The sequence below is a fragment of the Misgurnus anguillicaudatus genome, chromosome 3 (assembly GCF_027580225.2).
Source record: "Misgurnus anguillicaudatus chromosome 3, ASM2758022v2, whole genome shotgun sequence".
In the NCBI taxonomy this organism is placed as follows: Eukaryota; Metazoa; Chordata; class Actinopteri; order Cypriniformes; family Cobitidae; genus Misgurnus; species Misgurnus anguillicaudatus.
Window position 1 is genome coordinate 16,904,415 of NC_073339.2, and position 21,656 is coordinate 16,926,070.

Below are 21,656 nucleotides of genomic sequence, written 5' to 3' on the forward strand. Positions count from 1 at the left end.
TTGTGGCGGACTGAGAAATAAATGTATGGGAATATACCACGACCCTCCTCTCACTTGTATGCTGTCACAGCTGTAGGCAGCGCAAATATAACGACACGCCTATAATCCCTCCCACTGCGAAGTGATAGAGGGTTTTCACGACGCGTCATCAGAGCGGAAGACGCCATATTGGAGGCACTCTGCATCACAACAGAGCACAGACACTGATGTATATCCCAAACGTCGTCAAGGAAAATGGTTAAATATTGCCGTGTTTGAGGTTGTACCAACAGGACATATTGAGAAAAACATTTGGAATATTATCGACTTCCAAACGTTATTAAAAACCAGGGAAAGGAATGCAAGAAATTATCAGAGGAGGCGCTTGTGGTTGGCAAAGCTCAGGAAAAATAGTAGTATTGTATTAGAAATATGATTGAAGTACATAAAGTATAAAACAATAATGCTTCTACTTGTTGTGCTTTATTTAAGGAGTATTTAATATGTACTTTAGTGTTTGCACAAAATGTACTTAAACACAACTAAAATTTGCGCTGCAATGCCTTAATGCCAGTGTGCTTAATTGCTCATAACAAATTTTCTATTGTAATGATAATAATATTTTAGTAAACGGTAAAAACAATTATTGCTTTTATTTTTATTTTACTGTAAAGCACTTTGGTAGGACACTGTTTTTTTTAAATTTGCTATATAAATAAAGCTGACATTGACATATGGGCTCGGCATGAAAACCAGGTAGTTGACTAACTTATATCGGGATATGCAACTGAAGGAAGAATCGCCGGGTCGTCACGGATCCTAGAAATTGCCTATAAATTGTAATTTCTCAAAATATCGTGCCTTTTCTTGTGGTCCAAGTCCTTCCCTATATGCCTTTGCATCTTGGACGCGTTTTCTGTTGTTTAGACATGTCTACATTCACTTAAAGTATCCAAAGCGCATAATATTCCATTGTACTCCATCAGGGCCGGGTCTACAGGGGGGCTGGGGGGGTATTGCCACCCCAGATTTTCCTTCTGCCCCCCCAAAAATGTCCAGCCAACTATAAAATAACGTCTTTTTAAACAAAAAACATCTTCTGTTGGCAAACACTAGTGGTTACAGTTCCTACCCATTTTTATCTGACTAGCTTATTCAAGCCTTATAGGTCTTTTCAGCAGTATATGACTCACAGGAAAAGTACTACTGTTCTTTATGACGGTGACTAAAAAAAACACATCTTTAAAATATATATCAGAAACAATGCAATTCAGTATTACATAAACGTAATAACACAACACATATTAAAATGAAACTTTTTTTATAGTAAAACATGCCCAAAATAGCCCCTTATCCTTTCTTAGACTCGCCTCATTATTTATTCATTCAAATACAACACTCAATGGCAAGTCTCCAGCAGCATTTAGTGTGTTTGTTTTAGACATAGTTCTGTTTATTAAAATTAGAATATGCAGTTTGGTTGTGGCATACTATATAGTAGATATAAATGATATAAGATAGTTATACAATATACAGTATTGTAACAGCTGAGCATCGCGTGCAGTTTTAAAATCATATTTTAGCGGTTTTGTCATCGTCTTCGTCAGCTCATTCAGCTTGCGTTTGAGAAAAACTTCACACGCAAAACTCTACAGATTTTTAAGTTCAGGAGGAGCTTTCACTCCGCAAGGTCATCGTAAGGTAAAACGTTGTATTTTATAATTTTGCGTTGTGTTATAAATAATATCTAATTTGCTGTGTTATGAACAAAGCAGTGTGATTTATCTTTGGTCTCGTCCCAAATCACACTTACAGTATTTTAAGGCTTGTGCTTGTGTCTGGTGCTGTTACAGGATAACTTTTGACGAATTTGTCATGCATGTCAAATTGCTTTCATGATGTTTCAATATAGATTATTTAAAGGGGAACTAAACCCCTGGTCAGAGCCTGACTCCACCCACTGGCAATATTTAAAAAATGCAAGAAAAGTGGGCAGATCCCAACGGAGATAGAGGGGACGAACTAAGCTCGTAACAAGTGTGTGGTGAGATCGTAACAAAGGCGTGGTAAGCTTGAACCTGCTTACATCACGAGTCATTTTTTGGACCCAACATCCAATAGGAAAATTCAACTGCAGTAGCCACCGTTCAACCTGAAGAGGGCAGCACTCAGACGTTTTTACATCATATATTGTAGTATTGAAACACTTTATATCCAAATGTCAAAAAACTAAAATTAACTAAAATCAATGAACAGCACTAATAAACCATCATTCTTACAGATCAGTAACTAAAAAAAGTTGGATTAGGGTTTAGTTACTCTTTAAAGCATTGTGCTTTGTTGTGATATTTGAGGTTGCTGCAGCAGCATGATAGGGTCAAGAATGAATGAAAATATAGCTTATCACATATCACATTGAAAATGCATTATTTTAAATGAAGAAAATGTTTGAGAAGTGGAAATAAAGTGCCTAACAAGTGTTTATTTAGAATAAAGGCATATATTGAGTAGGGTAGGTATAAGAATGGCTTTAATAATAGATTAGATGCAGTGTACACATTAATAAAATATAGCTAATATGTACAGCTTTGCATTCACATCGCCTGCTTGCCTGATTTCATTAACTGTGACTTAATGTGTAAAACTACATTAAGTGTAATCATTATAACATTATAAATCATTATAAATCTAATCGCATCTACTTTTAAAATTTGAACGTGCAAAAGGACATATAAATGGCCCTTTATTATAAGACATATGCAAAATAATATTGGATTGAAACATCCATAATTTTAGTGTATGATTCATTTTAGTCGAAAAAATGGCTGCCCCCCCCAAAATCCTGACTGCCCCCCCAGTCCAGCAAGCCTAGTCCCGGGCCTGTACTCCGTTCAGTTCTTTACACCGAGTGCCTCCACAATGGCCGCGCATCCGGGTTACTGCCCAGAACGTGACGTCGGTGAAAACCCTCTATACTTAACTCAATGGAAAAGCTAACCACGCCAAAAGTGAGGTGAGCAGACCCGACCCAAACTAAACTAAACCATGGGGTACTATGCAAGGGAAAAGCGCCATTTTTAATTGGGTTAATTGTCATACCTGATTCTGCAAATTTCATCATCACTAAATATTCTTCTATGTTTTCCTTACTCATGTAATCCTCCTTTCCACTATCCGTCATTGATCCTCGACTATTAGTTATCTTCCTTTTCCAATTCACAATTTTCCACAATTCATTCCCTCCTACACTCCCGCCACACGATTCATCTTCCATTTCCGGATCACTACCTGAGCTACCGTCATTTCCTGCCATCAGTGTTCCAGTCACAAGCCGTTTCTCAATGTCAACACTCTTTGATGTCAAGGATACTTCCAATTCTTTCCGAGGCTAGGCGAGGCTCCTTTTAAGCATTCGGAGAACACGTTAAATGGAACAGGCTAGCAAGTGCACGTCATTACGTCATTGCGTGATTGAAAGGTGTGCTTTCGGTGCTGCGCGCATAGGAATGTGGGTGATTTCAGCGCGTGAAGAGCGCGAAGGATACAAATATGCATCCTTTCCTGTATATGGGATATTTCTCGAACGAAGGCCTCAGTCCTTGGCTGAAATTTCGAGGATCCTCGACATTGGAACAGTCCTTCGACGAACGTCGATGACGTAGCATCCTCGAAATTCTGGCTTCCGAGGATCCTTCCTTGACATTAGGGACTTTAAAGCAACACCAAAGAGGTTTTTTACCTTAAAATAACGTTTCCAAAAAAGTTTCAGTGGTTCATCCACTCAAAACAGGGTGAACGGCACTTTCACATTCACTTTGCAGCCCTCTATCGGCCAAAACCGCACTAAAGAAGTTTCCAATCGTCGGGTAGTGGTCCTGTAGTTCGAGTGAAAACTACAAAAACTTGCTGTACGGCAGACCTACAATCCAATCAGAGCCAGCTATGCTGCAGTATTTACGACAGTGGTAATGAACAATTACGCTTCTAACCTGTAGGGGAGCAAAGAGCAATAAGTCTTTAGTGTTGCTTTAAAGGGAAACTTCACCCATTTGCATTAAGCTTTGTATCGTTAGAACCCCAGTCATGTTTTTGAATGGTCGTGCATCATTCCCTCAGTTTCCCCTGAGAGGGGAGAAATACTGATTTCAGTGAGGCACTTCCTTCTTTCAATGATGTAAAAATCGTCATTTTGCGTCATTGAAAGAAGGAAATCCTGTATCTCTATTGAGTGTGAAAGACTACAGACACTCATTCCTCATTTTTCCAAGGTGGGGGCTATGGGTGGGACCCACTCACGCTTCACACCAATTACAGATCAGTGGGTGGGACTTACGAAAATATACGAACACAGACGGGAAAAAACGATCAGCCGCCATCTTTATGCTAAGCTAAGCTAAACAGAAGTTGTGGAGCGAGCCAGAATTCATGTTACAATAACAGTGGAAGTTAATCAATATTACATGGAAGAGGGTGATTTTACAAGCGTGATGCTCTAATCCGCTGTGCATTGCACCTTTATGAGCCACAATACTGCAAAGAGCTGAGGCAGATGGAGGAACAGAAGCCGAGGAGTAGGCCGGAGCCTGGGCGTCGGCTGGGTAGAGGAGCCGGGGGAAGACACCGCAACCATCGGCCTCTGCTGCGTAGAGAAGCTTGCCTGTTCTCTCGCTGTGTGGCTTCTTTATAACATTTCTGCATCAGATAAGGATATGGACGTTCGTTTGGTGAAGGTTTCGAGGCAGCAGAGCAACTTTGCGCGCTTTGGACATGTTTATTTCACATACGCGTTTGCTTCGGCTTTGACGAGCAAACGCGCTGCGGAGTATATGAGCTTGGACAGACTCGCGCTGTGTGCTTTCGGTTTAAGATTTCTGGATCAGATAAGGATATGAATGTTTGTTTTGTGAATGTTTCTGGTCGCGTGCTTATTTCAAAGACGTGTTTCGGTTTACGAGCACAAGCTCCAAGAGCTGAGGCAGCGCGTATGTGGAGATATTATGCAGGGGACGCGTTTGTGTGCAGGATGCAGGGGTAAACGGACGTCTAACTAAAGTAAGTGTTTCTATTTTCTTTGTTATACTAAGGTGGCATTTATATACATAATAGCATATCTGAGCGGTGTTTTATATGTCTATATTGTGAAAGCAGTGAGGCTGATATTACACAGATGTAATTACAGTAAACAAGAGACAAAAAGAAAATTGGTAAAACTAAATAAACATTTCAAATGCATGCCCTTTTTTAACTACTTGAAAAGACATTTGTACTGCGGATCTGAAACCGCACGTTACTGTTTGAATAAGACTTTGCTACACACCAGGCCAGAGTCTTATTGTGTGTACCACAATGTAACATCACGTTTAAAAGTAAATCATGATTGGTGTCAGTCAGACACAGTGGTGGTGGCTATTTTCTTTGTTTTACTAACGTGGCATTTATGTACATAATAGCATGTCTGAGCCGTGTTCCGATTAATGGGAGTGGCTTGCAGTGCTGTGCATTGTGGTGCATAGTGGGAGTTGTAGTTTTTCATACAAATGTGCTCTAAAGTCACATTTTGTCTTTTCTCGGTCAAATAGGCACACAATTCTACATTTATGTTACATTTTGACTACAAATATGACTCACTTTCCATAAAGATTAATGTTCCTATCGGTGAAATGGCCCTTTAAGCAACAGCCTCCTGGGAACGGCAACGGCGTTGTATTGCGCATGCGCGAATTTAACTCCTATTTTGCGACGTTCTAGTGTAACGGTCTACTATGGGAGAACAGCTGATTTGCCGTAATCGCTACAACGTGAGAGATTGTGTAAATAAATGTTATGTTTTATGGTATATGACATTGTAGTTGCATCAGTTTATGATTGTACGACACGTCTTTTATATAATATCTGTTAAAATGTTTTAAATTTAAGTTAATTTTAAAGATTTTTAAGTATTCAATGTTTTCAAGTATTGCTTAAATCTAGGTTTTTAGACTTATTTACATCATTCAATAGTAAAAACTCCTCTTCTGACAAAAGATTGTCATTTAATGCCAAAACAAACCCTTCTCTTGCTTTTTTTAAATGACATTTTTGTGTTTCTCAATAAATGAATTAATACCGCGTTGCGCTGTCCTGTTTACGGTTGCTTAGTGATTTTTACGTTCTTGGCTACAGCGGTGTCACAGCTAGTGATGGGAGAAACGAAGCTTTTCGAAGCTTCGAATCAATTGAACCAATTGCTTCGAAAATTGGTTCAGTTTTTCGAAGCAGTTCGAAACACCACACACGCTGGCGACCCCTGCTGGTCAAAATAGTGTAAAGCAGATATGGCCAAACATTTTACACTTTTTTTTTACAAACAATAGCAATATTTTTATTAAAATATGTTAAAATTATTTAACTTAATTAAGACATAGTTAAAAGTGTATTATGTGTTTTTAGTTTTATTTAGGGCAAACAAATCATTAAAACTAACTACCCTTTTAATTATGCACATTTTTGTCATTAAATCTGTCTATAAACAATAAATAGACAAAATGGCAGTGTAATTAGTCAGAAGGATAAATGTTTTATGAACTTTTATAATAAAACTGACCCGAGTTCACCGAAACATATTAGACACTGGTCATGTGATCAACTCCCCCTGGTGGTGAACCATCAGATTTTCGAAACGTTTCGAAACAGTTATGACGTAATGAAGCCTCGTTTGCTAAAATCACGTGACTTGGGCCAGTTTGAAACCAGCTCCGAACCACTGATTCAAAACAGAAGATTTGTAAATGATTCGATGCCTCATGAATCAGTGCTTCGAAAACGACCATCACTAGTCACAGCATACTTCCGGTCGCCGTAGCCGTTTCATTCCCAGCTGTTGCTTAAAGAGTAACTAAACCCTAAACCAACTTTTTTAAATTAATGATCTGTAAAAATGATGCTTTATTAGTGCTGTTCATTGATTTTAGTAAGTTTTTTGACATCTGGATATAAAGTGTTTCAATACTGCAATATATGGTGTAAAAACGGCTGATTGCTGCCCTCTTCAGGTTGAACGGTGGCTACTGCAGTTGAATTTTCCTATTGGATGTTGGGTCCAAAAAATGACTCGTGACGTAAGCAGGTTCAAGCTCACCACGCCCTTGTTACGATCTCACCACATGCTTGGTACGAGCTAGTGATGGCCAAATGAGGCTTCCTGAACCACTGAGGCTTTCCAGCCCATTGGTTCGCCAAAAGGTTCATTTACCCGAAGCCTCATAAAACAGTGTGCTCTCTAGTGACACCTGCTGTGGAAAGCAATGTATCACACACAAATCTATTCATCCTGAGCAAACAAATTGTCATGGTGTGGACTTTTTCCAATTGCCTGTGTATTAAATAAAATATTTTACTCTGCTTGTGTTAACCTATGTACACAAAACACACACACACACACACACACAACTTTGTGTTCAACTATTCAGTAGTTATTTGGGTTAGTGATAACAGTGAATGCCTCAAATGAGTGTAAAGAAATTATTGTTACTGCAGTGCTGACTGGGAATGCAATAGTGGACTGCTTATAGGACTGGAAGTGCAATAATATAGTGCTTATGGAACTGGGGGTGCAATAGTGCAGTGCTTATGGGACTGGAAGTGTGGAAAAGCAAAATGCAACATGGAAAAGTGTTTACTGGTTTTTATTTAAAAACAAAAGTTTTTTCACAGTATTTGGATTGAGGCGGTTTCTCTTTTTAGAAACCACCTCTCCAGCCTTAGAAAACACCCTTTCACAGGGCACCGATGATGCTGGACAACACAGGAAGGTCAGTGCCAGCTTATATAAATTGGGATATTGGAGCTTCTGTTTGTTCCAATATCCCAATGGATCCTCTGTCCTTGCCAGATTTGTCTCTGACAAATAACGATCGACTTCAATTGTTGCATCTGCGGTCACACTGGAGCTCCGTCTGCTGTTATCCACTGTTGTGTCCAGCAGATGCCAAAGGTCACCTATAATTATAAAAAGGAAAAAAAGCTCACTTCTCAATGGTTCAGATTACATGTCATTACAAGTGTGAACATTCACATAATACAAAGACTACTTGCCACAGGTTGTAGATTGCCCAGTTTGTGAGGCAGGCAGCTGAGCTGGGGGTGGGGTATCAGCATTTCTTATCACATTCACACATTCTGACTTTAGTCTTGTGATGGCATCTTGTAGCTTCCCTGGACTTAGGAAGCCTAGTTTTTTGAACCTAGGGTCCAGCAATGTAGGCATTGTCATCACACTTATTGATTCCATTTGCAATGCTTGCTCTCTGATGCGACGGACAAGGTTGTCAGCCAGCTGCCTCGCCATATTTGATGTTAAGCCCTCTGATTTTGTTAAAATGGTGTGGTTTAGCATCTTCAGTAGGGGAATAACCTTTGATGCTGACACTATTTTCTCTGCAGAAAGCTCTACTGTGGCCTTGTGGAATGGGGCCCGTATTTCAAGAGCATCTTTTATGGTGTCATATTCCAATGAAGAAGGAGGGCTTAAATCTGTCCTTAAAGAGGCCAAAGCTGCCCCCACTGGCTCTCTCAGGTCGTACATCCTTTCCAGCATGCTGTATGTGCTGTTCCAACGGGTGTCCACCTCAATAATCATTTTTAGAGTTGGTCTCCCCATCTGCACCTGCACTTGGGCCAGTCTTTCTTTGCCTGTTGTGATGGTCCTGAAGTAGGTAACAAGCTTCCTACATTTGGTGCGAAGCTGATTTAAGTCTGGTACATCGTCGAAAGACTTTCTGACAATTAAATTTAATGCATGTGCAATGCATATGGCATGCCTAATATTTAATGCCCTGACGCAGGCAATCATATTGGCAGCAGCATCCGTGACAAGGCACCTCACCTTGTCCTTTATGCCCCACTCCTCCATGACCATAGTATGAGCAAAAGCCAAGTTCTCTGCTGTATGGGTGTTTGGGAAAAGTTGCACCCCAAGCAAGATTGTCCCAAGCTGGTCATTGGCATCAATGAAATGACATGTCACAGCCAGGTAAGCCTCCATGTTTATCGATGTCCACATGTCGGACGTAAGGCTAACAGCAACAACATTGTCCAATTTCTCTTTGGCCTTCTCCTTAGCCTCCTCATACCTGCTATCAACCATGGACTTCAAAGCCTGAGAACAAAAATATGAATTGTTACTATTCATTATGACTGTATAACAATAAACTACTTTACTCTATTCACATACAGTACCTTTCTTGTTGGAAGAACATAGGATGGATCCAGCACATGCACAAGCTCTCTAAACCCCACGTCATCCACAACAGAAAAGGGTTGGGAGTCTTTGATGAACATGTTGACCAAAGCCTCATCCACCATTTTCTTTCTGTAATCTATAACACAGTACAATACTGGTGTATTGTAGGAGCCTGACCCATGATTAAAATAATGAAATAAAGATTAAATATTACTTTGACTAGTGTCTGGTCTGTTTGCAGCAGGTTGCGCATCCTCATGCATTGCACGATAATGCCTAAGCATGGAGGAGGTGTTGTTGCTGTAAGTCAGCTCTTTGTGGCACAGCAAACATTTCACCTTTATATGCAGATAATACACATTGTCATTATACAGTCATATGGTGAGGATTATGTGATATTATGACCATAAACTATCTAAATGCATACAAACCTTGTTATAAGCAACCAATTCAAAATGCTCCCAGACAGGAGAAGTTCTCCTCTTTCTTGCTGGCTCCATTATAAGACAAAAAGGCCTCTAGGTTTGCCAACGTTTGCACTAGACTAACTTTCTAGGCTATCCCTAATACAGTCTAGTCTTATAATAATAATAATACCTGCAATAATATATATATAATAATAATACTAATATAGGCTATATATATATATATATATACAGTCTTGTTCAAAATAATAGCAGTACAATGTGACTAACCAGAATAATCAAGGTTTTTAGTATATTTTTTTTATTGCTACGTGGCAAACAAGTTACCAGTAGGTTCAGTAGATTCTCAGAAAACAAATGAGACCCAGCATTCATGATATGCACGCTCTTAAGGCTGTGCAATTGGGCAATTAGTTGAATTAGTTGAAAGGGGTGTGTTCAAAAAAATAGCAGTGTGGCATTCAATCACTGAGGTCATCAATTTTGTGAAGAAACAGGTGTGAATCAGGTGGCCCCTATTTAAGAATGAAGCCAACACTTGTTGAACATGCATTTGAAAGCTGAGGAAAATGGGTCGTTCAAGACATTGTTCAGAAGAACAGCGTACTTTGATTAAAAAGTTGATTGGAGAGGGCAAAACCTATAAAGAGGTGCAAAAAAATGATAGGCTGTTCAGCTAAAATGGGAGGTGCTGTTATTATTTTCCTTCTGATATGTTCAACCATGGCAGTGGTTCTCAAACTGGAGGGCGGGATCAACTTCATAAAATACATGAATTTATTATAAATACTGTATCATTAAACATCAGACAAACAAAGCCAGCACCACACTGCATCATTCAATGTCCTGTCTAAGTTCTAAATTTGAGATTTTGTCGTCCAAAAGATGCACCCCACACAGAGGGGGCGCACGCCAAAAAGTTATGGAATGTACTACTAACCATTTTCAGTTCATTTTGGTACACTTAAGACTGTAATAGGAAGAATGACAATAAAAAGTAAGTTAGACTGATTCATGTAAACTTTAATGTGTACATACATTTTGTAATGTTTCCCTTATGCTGTGAAATGTATGTTTTATTTTACCTTAGCGACTTTAGAAGTCACCGCAGACTCATCAGATTTACATATGTATTTTATTATGGCACATTACTAGAAACATTAGAGTATTAATTCAGATATCAATAATCCTGCAACGGTAGAAAATACATTTTAAGATACCACACATGCATAGGAAAGCTGCATTTTTAAGTAACACATTTTGCAATGTTACTCCATCCCTGAATAATGTAGCAAAATAAGCAACATAAACATGATTGTTTGAATGCAATATGAGCACTTGATGTCTCTGAATAACCTGTAACCTGACCCAGTACCTACAAACTAATCCATATTCTTGTAACCAACACATACAAATATCGAAACACCAACATTGTAAAAAAAAATGTTCCACTTAAATTTGAACGTTTAATCAACTGGTAATTATTAGTCATTTCAACTATCTTGACAAGTGATGCGTTGCTGTAACTTATTAAATCAAGTTGAATTTGCTATAGTTATGTCAACTTTATTTTATAAGTTACAGCAATACACAGTCAAAATGACATGTAGATCCAAGTTGATTGAACTTAAAGTGCAAAATATTTTTTTTACAGTGACGTTTATAAATGAATCATGCTTGAGCTTCTATTTATACAGTTCAAAGTCATTATTCATTTACAAAATGACATCCTCAAAATTAACAACTGTGCTGCAAAAAGCAAAAGAGTTATTTCAGGACCGGGTGCAAGTTTCTTCCTTATTCCACTCAGTTTCTTTCCATATCTCTCAGCCGTCTCTCCAATACCTTGATTTTGTCCTCGAGGTGCTTATCTCGCTGTACCGATGATCCACCCACACCTAACAGGACACAAACACACACCAGGCCTGCTAATCTCAGTGCTGTGGTTTCTGCGGAGGCACTGGAGTCGCTGAGTATCAACCAGAACATGGCAACTGTAAAGATGACCTTCAATAGCCACAGTGCCTGTCTCACAGCTCCGACCACCAGCCGCAGGATGAGGGATAATATCCAGTAGGCAATCAGAGCCAGCAAGGCCCATTGAGCAACAAAAATCACTCCTTCTGCAGTAACTTGATTGAAGGGTAGTTTGGCTGTACAGACACACAGAGAAATGATGCATAAGCCTTGGTTTAACTTGGTCCACTATATGGCTTCAACAAACTAAAACGTATGAAATTTCTTAGTGTTTGGTATAACAATTTGTCATTATTCCAAGCTGTAGAAATTTGTATTTGGTAAAATTGTGAATGGGACCTTTCAGATAGGCAATAGGGGGCTTAAAGGGATAGTTCACCCAAAAATGATAATTCTGTCATCTTTACTCACCGTCAATACAAAACCTGTATACATGTCTTTGAACACAAAGGAAGATATTTTGAGCAATGTTTGTACCTAAACCGTTTTGAGCACCATTGACTTCCATAGCATTTTTCTTTCCTATTATGGAAGTCAATGGTGCTCCTGTTTTCTGCTTGCTTACACATATCTTCCTTTGTGTTTGGCAAAACAAAGAAATTTGTACAGGTTTGTAACAACTTGAGGGTGAGTAAATGGTGACAGATTTTTCATTTTTGGGTGAACTATCCCTTTAAAAGTCAAAAAGGTTAATGTTTTAACTCCAGTATGTGACAGTAATAAATATCAGCTAGGTTGTTTGATTGACATCAGATAAATGAGTAGATTTTTGTAAATTACCGTTAATTCCCGCTGCCTCCAAGATTTCAGTAAGGTATCGGATGACCACGTTGAGAGCCGCTGCCGTCGCTTCTGACACCAACTTTACGCCATTACGTGCAGACTGATGCAATGAATATAAGCACATATAAACATACAGTGTCTAGTATAAAAATATAAATATATTTACAGTAAAGCACACAAAAATCAGTAGTAATAGTATGGGAATAGCTGATAAATGTATGAACTTTATTGAATTATTGTATCATTGAAGTCACATTATATTAGGCCAATGATATAGAGCACAAAATATTGAATCAGATGTAAAGCAGCACAATGCCATATAACTTCATATTAAGTGTCTTTTAAAGAGGACATTTCACAAGATTTTTTAAGATAATGTCCAATAAATCTTTTGTGTCCACAAAGTACATACATAATAATAATTTAATAATTTATTATAACATGTTAAAGTTGCCACTTTGTAGTTGTGAGCAAAATGTGCCGTTTTGGGTGTGTCCTATTAAAATGCAAATGAGCTGATGAAATGCAAACACTGATCACAATGATGGTGGTTTGTTGAAATTGGTCAATTTTTTTCTCTTTCTCTCTCTACACTAAATGGCAGTGCTGTGGTTGGATAGTGCCGATTTGGGGGTGGAATTATTATAATAAGATCCCCTTTTGACATCACAATGGGAGCAAAATTTCAATAACCTAGTTTTCCGCATGCTTACAGATAAGCACTGGGGGCCCCAATTATATCACTTAACACTTAAACATGAAAAAAGTCATAATTTCACGATATGTCCCTTTTAAACCCCAAATTACAGCATTCAATATAATAAAATATAAAAGTGACATTTGCAAACAAATTAAGCTTTCCCTATCCAACCTAAATCTGTTCGTGCAACTTTTTGAGGCTGTGTGCTTGAAATGAGCTCACCTTTAAGGACGAATCTACTACCTTTTCACCGACCATAGAGACGAGGCAACTGTGGGCTTCCTCGGACAAACTTGTAACAATGGAGCGTACATTATTAAGGGCACTAGACTGGCTGTCCCAATCCAATGAGTAACAAGGTAATATAAGCTGATATGAAACTGAAAGTACAAGAGTAACATATAGAAACCGTCCCATTGTTGAAAGAGCCTGCTTTTACACCCTTAACTCCACCCGAGTATTAAACTGATGCGCAAATTGTTCTTCGCGAACGACTTCTAAAATAAAATAAATGCCCAATTACTTAAACATTAAATGCTAAATAAAGCGTATCTGGTTAAGGATCTGTGATGGTTTATATGAGCACACCTAGAACATGTATCTTTTCCCGCAAAAACGCCTGCTTCCTGTTCCCTGGAAGGCGCAGCAACGTTGCCGCCTACCGATGATGGCATTTTAATGGCATAGACGTGAGGGTTACATTTGTTACTTGATTCATATTATTCAAACCTAAATGTACAATCGAGAAACTTATGAACCTCGGGTCTGCGTTTATATAGCATGAAGACAATCGTAGTTCACGCCTTTTTCACTTCACTCAGTTTTTGTTTACGTTTTTATTATTACACTGCCATCTAGTGGCACCTCTAACGAACATCATCGATGAACCGAACGCTACAACATTATTTTCTAAATACCTTACTCGCCATCAGAATGTCTGAGAACAAAAAAAGCTTTAAAAACTATATCTGTATGTAATTCCTTTCCTTTTTTTCAGGTCTTATACTTCTATTTATGAATAACACATTTAACTTATACCTCCCCCTGATTGTTCTATTTTTTATTTTTTGTTTTTGATACTCTTGTTGTTATTGTTATAATTTGTCATTTCTGTTATCTATACATTTTGAAAAGAATAATAAAAAAACATTATTTTCCATTACAATATAGTAATGCACTTGTATTACGGCAGATATCCACTGGGGGGCGCGATGGATCTGGGCTGAAAAATAAGTAAAGGCATTTACTTCCACTGTATTCTTTTTTCCTACTATGGAAGTGAATAGTGCTCATGATCAGTTTGGTTACAAACATTCCTCAAAATATCATCCTTTGTGTTCATCAGAACACAGAAATTTATACAGGTTTGTAACAACACGAGACAAGTAAATTATGACAGAATTTTCATTTTTGGGTGAACTATGCCTTTAATGAGACAAGTAACAGATTGCATTTAAGCCTTGTTATGTATTTTGCAAAGCAGGCAAACTTGTAAAACTAACCGGAACAGTTATGTTAGTTTTTATGTTTACACATTGTCAACTTGTGGTAATCACATGCAACACGTTAATACTGTTATGATACCAGGCATCATATGAGACAAACTTTACCAGTTTTCATTTTCCTGGCAATATGAAATGATGCGCAGGCAACATAATTTTGAGTGTAAAATGTAACTTTAATAAAAACATTCTTTAAAATAAGTTGAAATGGATTACACTGAAAACACTTAAAAAATATTGCAATGCATTTAACTAATGAACTATACAGTGTATTAGTAAGTACGATAATTTTAAATGAAGTATGCCTTTATTTGATTTCAGTCATTCTTTGGGATTAACCAGGATGTCATTCAACCACAGTCTGAGAGAGAGAGAGAGAGAGAGAGAGAGAGAGAGAGAGAGAGAGAGAGAGATTAATTTCATGTTATCAGCTCAGTCAACAATGATCTGGTCAACGACAATTATTGAAAAGGATTAAATTAACTTTTAATCTTACCGCATAACCCACAAATTTCTTTCTCTGTTGATACAGAATAGCTGTGAAAGCAGATGCCATTCCTGTCTCGGCCATAAGGACAATGGTTAGCATGACCTTCACACTATGGCTGAAATTCTGTTTAAAGAAAGAGCTCTTATTGGTCACTTTATGTTTTACTCTAAAACGTTTACTGTAAATAATTTTTATAAATGTTGTGGTTTACGTACAGTGACATAAAACTTGTGGTTACAATCGTCAAGACACATTGTTGGCGGATTGTATGCAATGTCAGCGTAGTACAGGAAAAGAGCAATGACTGACACGATTATGGCCACAACAGAGACAGCCAAGCAAGCATTGAGCTAAAGAGAGGATACACTTTTATTATATTTTGTGATGCAAGTAAAATTAAAAGGTTAGCAGGTGTCCACATTTATTTTTGTTGGTAAAGACTGATTAGAAATTATGCTGATTGCAAATATTTTTATGCATGTAAAAAAAATCAATGATAAAACAAAACAATTATATTATATAAAAAACCACATATGCTAATATCTAGATTTTCAAACAGTCTGTTGAATATTCCAACTCACTGTCTGTATCCTGGGATGCTTTTCCACTGCTATTGCAATTGCACCTGAGATGACAAACTGTTCGGAAAGAGCAATAAATTAGTGATAACACATATCTTTTGCACTAACAAAATTTCTATGACCAATTTTGATAAAAAAAAAAAACTGGTCATTAATCCGGTGCTACTTCAAAAATCACAGCTCTCAGAAAGAAAGTTACTTAGTTGTCACTGTGACAGTAGCTTTTTTTTAAAGGAACACGGCAACTTTTTGGTGCTTTAGCCCATTCACCGTATCCCCCAGAGCTAGATAAGTACATATACCTTTATCATCTCCGTGTGTACAGTAACTCTGTCTAAAGGGGGTCGCACACCGGATGCGCAGCTCAGCGCCGCGTCGAGTCGTGTCTAGGACAACTCCGAGGTATCGTAAACCAGAAGTGCACATTAAATAGCGCAAGCTTAGTCAAATAGCGTCTACTTCAAAATGCAAAATATACGTTAGCAGCCAATCGTTAATGATTTGAGACAAATATGATGTTATTTAATGTTAAACTATGGCGTTCTGTGGCGCGACAGGGATTTGAGCAACTTCCTGAGTCAAAGCTGGGCACCGCGGACAGGTGGCACCTGTCGGCGCCGGTGTGCGTATACTCATAGAAAACAATGTGTTAAATTTTTTTAGAACGGCGCGGCGCTGAGCTGCCATCGGGTGTGCGACCCCCTTAATGCCCCCACCGCTAGCCTAGCTTAGCACAAAGACTGGAAGTAAATAGCTCCAGCTACACTAAAAAAAAACTAACTTTTTGGTGTAGTATTAGATTAACTCTCATAACTTCTACATAATAATATTAACATTTATTGAAAACTAGATTTTCCTAAGTAAAATGATGATAAATACACAATTAATTCATGTAGAAAATGAACTGTGTGGGAATAGTAAGTCATATTAGATATTTTCTTGTATTATTTAACTGTTTTATAGTCACTACACATAGTCCTAAAATGAATTTTGTGTTATAATGCCATTTATAATGTCACAAGTCCATAGAACTATGTTAAAGAAAATAACAAACAGTAAATATGATTTATTTAATATTTTTAGGACAGCAATGCTTCAATTAAAAAAAAAACTAATAGACTTTACCTAAACAATTAAAATACATTTACTTAATTATTAAACATATGTTTTTCATGCATTATTAAGTAGATTTTATTTGATTTAAGTAGGTAAGTTGTACTAAAAAAAAGCAGTAAATTTTACTTTAAAAAGTTTGTACAAATTGTAGTAAGGATTTTTTAAAGTCAATTTTACAAGTTGTTTTTTTTTCAGTGTAGCATACTGCTCCCAATAAGTGACAAAATAACGCCAAGATTTTCCTATTTATATATTGTGATTTGTATAGTCACATTGTGTACAAATAACAAGGTCATGTGAGACACAGCCATCTTTTAACCCAGTATGTATATGGTTAAAAGATGGCTGTGTCTCATATGACCTTGTTATTTGTACACACTGTGACTATACAAATCACAATATATAAATAGGAAAATGTTGGCATTATTTTGTCACTTATTGGAAGCAGTATGCTAGCTGGAGCCATTTACTTCCAGTCTTTGTGCTAAGCTAGGCTAGCGGTGGGTGCGTCAGACAGAGCCACGACACGCACCGAGATGAAAAAGGTACGTGTGGACCCATCTAACTCTGGGGGACACGGTGAACAAACCAAAGTCCCAAAACGTCAGCGTATTCCTTCAAAAGGTCCTAATATGTAATATGTATTTTTAAAGGAACAGTATGTATGATTGTGGCCAAAACTGGTATTGCAATCACAAAACTTGTGGCTAAAACTGGTACTGCAATCACACAACTGGGGGCCAATACACAAAATGACAACATAAACATCAGTTGAGGGCTGCAACTCCACTTTTTAAATGGCAATATCCTGTCCATACCACTGTTGTCAGTGATATAAGTATTTGAAATGAAAATGATTTCTTAATGTCTAGTGACATATCAGGGCCATTTAATGATTAATTGATATAAATTCCTTACCTACTTGTTCCTTTAAGGTACCAATTTTTCCCTTTGAAAAAGTACCACCCCACTGACAACCTTATACACTCTTGTACCTTTTTGTTTCACAGTGTTTTCTCTGAAACATTTTGTTATAATATTACCATAATGCCACTCCACCATGGCACACCAAAGTTGAGGATCAGCGTGCTGTCAATGAGGAGGAGAGGTATTGAATAGGAGATGATCATTAATCCTAAAACTATCTGAGAGACCTACATTAGAGACAAACAGAAAGAGGTTGCGCAATAACCATCAGTTTCTCAACAACGGGAGAGTTAGACAAACAAGATTTCTGTATCATAAAACATTATTTTGTATCACTCCAAAAGATGTATTAAGATTTTTAAGCGAGATTTTTTTATTCATCGTCAGATTAGTACATTAAAACAAAAAAGTTCACTCACCCCGAATATTTTGGGCTCCCCTTTCATGAGGTTTTCCTGCAAGGCTTTTTGTATTTGCTCTAGTTTGACGTCGACGTCGGACGGAGCAGTGGTCACTGACAGGTCCTTCGACACCGTCAAAGTCATCCTTAGATTATTTTTGTTTTAGACTGTCTATAAAAACTCGGGGTGACAAATGCAACGCAACCCGAGCGCAATTTCGTAGAAACTCTCGCGTTTTTCTGTAAGTGTGCAACAAATTCAATTCAAAGGTCTTGTTTTGAATTGCTTTCTGGCAGAGAAAATGTTGGGGTCCCACCCTTAAGATTTTAATACTCGCTTGCAAAGATTTTTACTCTGTCCAGCCCCCTCCCCCCGATATGCGCCTTTGAGTCTTGGTCACTTCATAAACAGCACAGTTTCACAGCGAGGAAAGTTTTGAGAATCGTACAGCATTCGAGGTAAGTCTCTCGTGCTTTGTTTTAACGAACAATAGCTGTGAGCGGACACATTTATAAGTAACATTCATCGATAAAACACTATAATGTTTATTTTTATAGTGTTTTTTTGCGACTTGATAGCTGTACATAAAGTGCGTATGTTTGTTGCATTTGTGCTTAAAAATGCAATAAATAACTAAATACATAGGCTCTTTTAAACACCTTCATTTGCTATTGAGTAATACTGAATTGCATCCAGCTGCGATGTTCTGTATCGTTTCCACCCACTTCCTCTTCTCACAAGATGTTTTTTCTCCTCACCAGCAGCTGCATTCCCCCAACTGTTCTGGCTAGAGGGGACACAGCTACTGACAAATCTCGCGAGACGTTGGGTTAAGGGTTATGATTAGGAAGAAAAACACCGGTTCTGGCTAGATACAGCTATGGCCTATTCTGTAAAATGTTGGGTTTAGGGTTAGGTTTGGGGGTAGGATTTAAGATGAAAACAGCGCTTATTCGTCGACATTTTGGGCGTAGCTGTATCCCTTCTAGCTACTACCCCCCAACATTCCAATAGTCCGTAGGGAGCAGATACATCGACTTACAATTAGCCTTGAAAATCTTAAAAATAAAGCTGTGGAATATGGTTATGATGCCATGAAAGAACAGTTTTAGGTTCCTGCAAAAAACCTTTTAGTAAAAGGTTCATAAAATTGTTCAAAACTTTTTTTTAATCTAACCCTTTTCACTACAAAGAACCTTTTGTGCAGCAAAATTCTTTAGATGTTAAAGGTTCTGTATGGCAGTAGTTCTCAAACTGGGGGCCCTATGATGTCAGGGGGGCCTTGGTTTAATGGCATTTTATAAAATAAATGAATTTAGCATAAATTCTGTATAATTAAATCTCAAAACCAACAGCACTATATTGAATCATTTAATATGTTTCGTTTAATCCAAATTTGAAGTTTTGGAATATTTTATGTCATAAATTTTCTTTGGTTGGGCTACGAAGGAATGCACCGTACACAAGGGGGAAACGTTTAAGAACCACTGCTGTATGGAACCAAACAGATTGAAAAAGAGCATTTCCTTTTTGAAATGTTGTTTTTCTGTGCCTTTTAACCATTCTTGAATCACTTTAACAGATGTCAACCACACAGACAGCATCTGTCAACACAGACCTTCCCAAATCACACCGCCTGTTTAAGTTTTACGACCCTGAAGTGGTTGCGGTAAGTTTTGTTGGGTGATTTGTTTGACGATTAACGGGTAAAATAGATAAATTGCTCAGTACTTTATATCCACTATTCAATTAGACGTTTTGCTGAGTTGTTGAGCATGTTTGTATTTATCCTTAAACGTGTGTTTCTTTTCTTTAGGTAATGGCAATATTACTTGGTTTGTTTCAAGTTCTTTTGGCTGCGCCAACTTACAGCAGCATCACTGATATGAGGTTTTTGTTTCTCTGCCCCCTGTGTGGTGGTTGTGTGGTATGTATATTTCAAGTCCTTACACATACTAGACACATCTCTGTGTGTTTGAACACACTTTTATTTATTTGAACACAAAATCAACACGTGTGTTAAATAGCATGACACAAAACAATGTGTTAAAATGAACACATCCTTTCTTAAAATGTAGAAATTATTGTCTACTCTCTTTCTTTAGACTTTGCAACATAGTATTATAGTTTGCTGAATAGCACAGTAGCTATAATGACAGTTAAGATGACATTAAAGAAGATCTTCCTTTATTGTTAAATCTTGCAAATTATATATTGTGATTTAATTTTTCTATTAGTCTCTGCTTGCTGGGTCATTAAGTATGGCATCTGAAAGAACTCCTAGCAGGCAACTGGTAAATTCTGATGACTTGTATGTTAAACTATTCCTATTGGATGCGAATTGTAATGCATTATATTGAAATTTAAGTTGTAACACTGTTTTTTCTTTTAAGTTAAGAAAATGTCTCTTTGCTGGTATTGCTAGCCTGGGGATGGCACTGATTGCTCTTGCTCTGTATGCCTATGCTGCAAGTAACACTCCAGACCATTCATCTTGCCAAGAGCATGACCTTAATTTATGTCCAGAATATGTATTTCACGTAAGTGTTATTTATTTGCTATTAACATATAACTTAAACTTTCCTCTGAAATGTAGTAGTGTTAATTCTAATGCTCTTAACTATTTTAATATGGATACTCTCTAATAGATGCCAATTCTTAATAAAGAAAAAATAAGACACATTTTTCATGCTATGACTCACACTGTTTAAATCTACTGTTTACTGGAGAATGTATTTATGACAAATTTGATATGTTTTTGCAGGAAAATTAACACGCTCTTATTAAATCTCCTTTTACAGAATTTCTACAAAGCGATCTCTGGGCAGCTATTGTTTTATGATGTTGTAGCTCTGGCTGTTAATGGTTTCTTATCACTTTCTGCATTCCAAGGACTGAAAACCAACTGATATAACATTTTATATGCTTTTATATACAATGCATCTCTTTGTTTAAAAGTAACATAAATGACCTCACTTTTATATTTTCATTTGTATTGTTTTTGGTTTTGTTTTGTTTTGTCTAGCCTATATAACCAAGAGGCTTTACATTTTTTTCCCACTAGTGGCTATTACCTCTGTAATAATGTAACCATTCTATAAACATAAATAAACTCACAAGTTGTTGAAATAATGAATTGTACAAAATAAATGTTTGTGTGATAAAATATTAAGACAAACCCTATGGAAAACTAGTGCCATGTCACATAGGAACTATTCCCGTCACATCGGGGTTTCCCTTTCAGTCAGCTGAACATTGGACGATACCATATCAAATCAAAGCTGGGGGGTGTCTATAAGTGTTTCAACAAAAGTATCATCATGCCGTTAAATTCTTGAATTAGAGTTAGGTAACATAACCATGTTAGCTATAATATTAATGTGTATTGTATTGTCTTGAATTTAAATATTAATTGCGCATTTAAACAATCATTTACTTCCCTAGACATACTTGGACAAAATTAATATTGGACTCGTCCAAAGATGGCCGCGATATCTGTCAACGAGAAGTAAAACTTTCCTTTAAGAATAGGCATATACACCGTCAAAAAAGACT

General features: G+C 37.4%; 3 protein-coding genes across 3 annotated transcripts; 1 reads left to right on the top strand and 2 right to left on the bottom strand.

Annotated features, from left to right (window-relative positions):
- Nucleotides 1-10,740: 10,740 nt before the first annotated feature.
- Nucleotides 10,741-13,852, bottom strand: LOC129444314 (uncharacterized). The gene is made up of 3 exons (XM_055204923.2): nt 13,307-13,852; nt 12,382-12,484; nt 10,741-11,777 (listed from the first exon to the last, which is right to left on the bottom strand). The coding sequence occupies exons 1-3, from the start codon at nt 13,499-13,501 to the stop codon at nt 11,431-11,433; spliced, it is 645 nt and encodes a 214-aa protein (XP_055060898.2). The 5' UTR covers nt 13,502-13,852; the 3' UTR covers nt 10,741-11,430.
- Nucleotides 13,853-14,741: 889 nt separating this feature from the next.
- On the bottom strand, nt 14,742-18,253 carry tmem176 (transmembrane protein 176). Its single transcript, XM_055204936.2, has 6 exons — nt 18,120-18,253; nt 17,817-17,927; nt 15,658-15,714; nt 15,292-15,426; nt 15,083-15,199; nt 14,742-14,947 (listed from the first exon to the last, which is right to left on the bottom strand). The coding sequence occupies exons 1-6, from the start codon at nt 18,243-18,245 to the stop codon at nt 14,933-14,935; spliced, it is 561 nt and encodes a 186-aa protein (XP_055060911.2). The 5' UTR covers nt 18,246-18,253; the 3' UTR covers nt 14,742-14,932.
- A 164-nt stretch (nt 18,254-18,417) lies between these two features.
- On the top strand, nt 18,418-21,233 carry LOC129444325 (uncharacterized). The gene is made up of 6 exons (XM_055204937.2): nt 18,418-18,559; nt 19,684-19,770; nt 19,918-20,028; nt 20,339-20,395; nt 20,495-20,641; nt 20,903-21,233. The coding sequence occupies exons 2-6, from the start codon at nt 19,684-19,686 to the stop codon at nt 21,008-21,010; spliced, it is 510 nt and encodes a 169-aa protein (XP_055060912.1). The 5' UTR covers nt 18,418-18,559; the 3' UTR covers nt 21,011-21,233.
- The last annotated feature ends 423 nt before the right edge of the window (nt 21,234-21,656 follow it).

Excerpts from the sequence above, each read along its gene's own strand:
- LOC129444314 (XM_055204923.2), bottom strand. The coding sequence starts at position 13,501 with ATGGGACGGTTTCTATATGTTACTCTTGTACTTTCAGTTTCATATCAG. Across the intron at positions 12,485-13,306 it reads TAGTAGATTCGTCCTTAAAG|TCTGCACGTAATGGCGTAAA; the intron begins GTGAGCTCATTT and ends TCATTGCATCAG. Across the intron at positions 11,778-12,381 it reads GGAGGCAGCGGGAATTAACG|CCAAACTACCCTTCAATCAA; the intron begins GTAATTTACAAA and ends GTGTCTGTACAG.
- LOC129444325 (XM_055204937.2), top strand. The coding sequence starts at position 19,684 with ATGTCAACCACACAGACAGCATCTGTCAACACAGACCTTCCCAAATCA. Across the intron at positions 20,029-20,338 it reads CCCTGTGTGGTGGTTGTGTG|TCTCTGCTTGCTGGGTCATT; the intron begins GTATGTATATTT and ends TTTTTCTATTAG. Across the intron at positions 20,642-20,902 it reads GTCCAGAATATGTATTTCAC|AATTTCTACAAAGCGATCTC; the intron begins GTAAGTGTTATT and ends CTCCTTTTACAG.
- tmem176 (XM_055204936.2), bottom strand. The coding sequence starts at position 18,245 with ATGACTTTGACGGTGTCGAAGGACCTGTCAGTGACCACTGCTCCGTCC. Across the intron at positions 17,928-18,119 it reads GGGAGCCCAAAATATTCGGG|GTCTCTCAGATAGTTTTAGG; the intron begins GTGAGTGAACTT and ends TCTCTAATGTAG. Across the intron at positions 15,427-15,657 it reads AGCATCCCAGGATACAGACA|CTCAATGCTTGCTTGGCTGT; the intron begins GTGAGTTGGAAT and ends TCCTCTCTTTAG.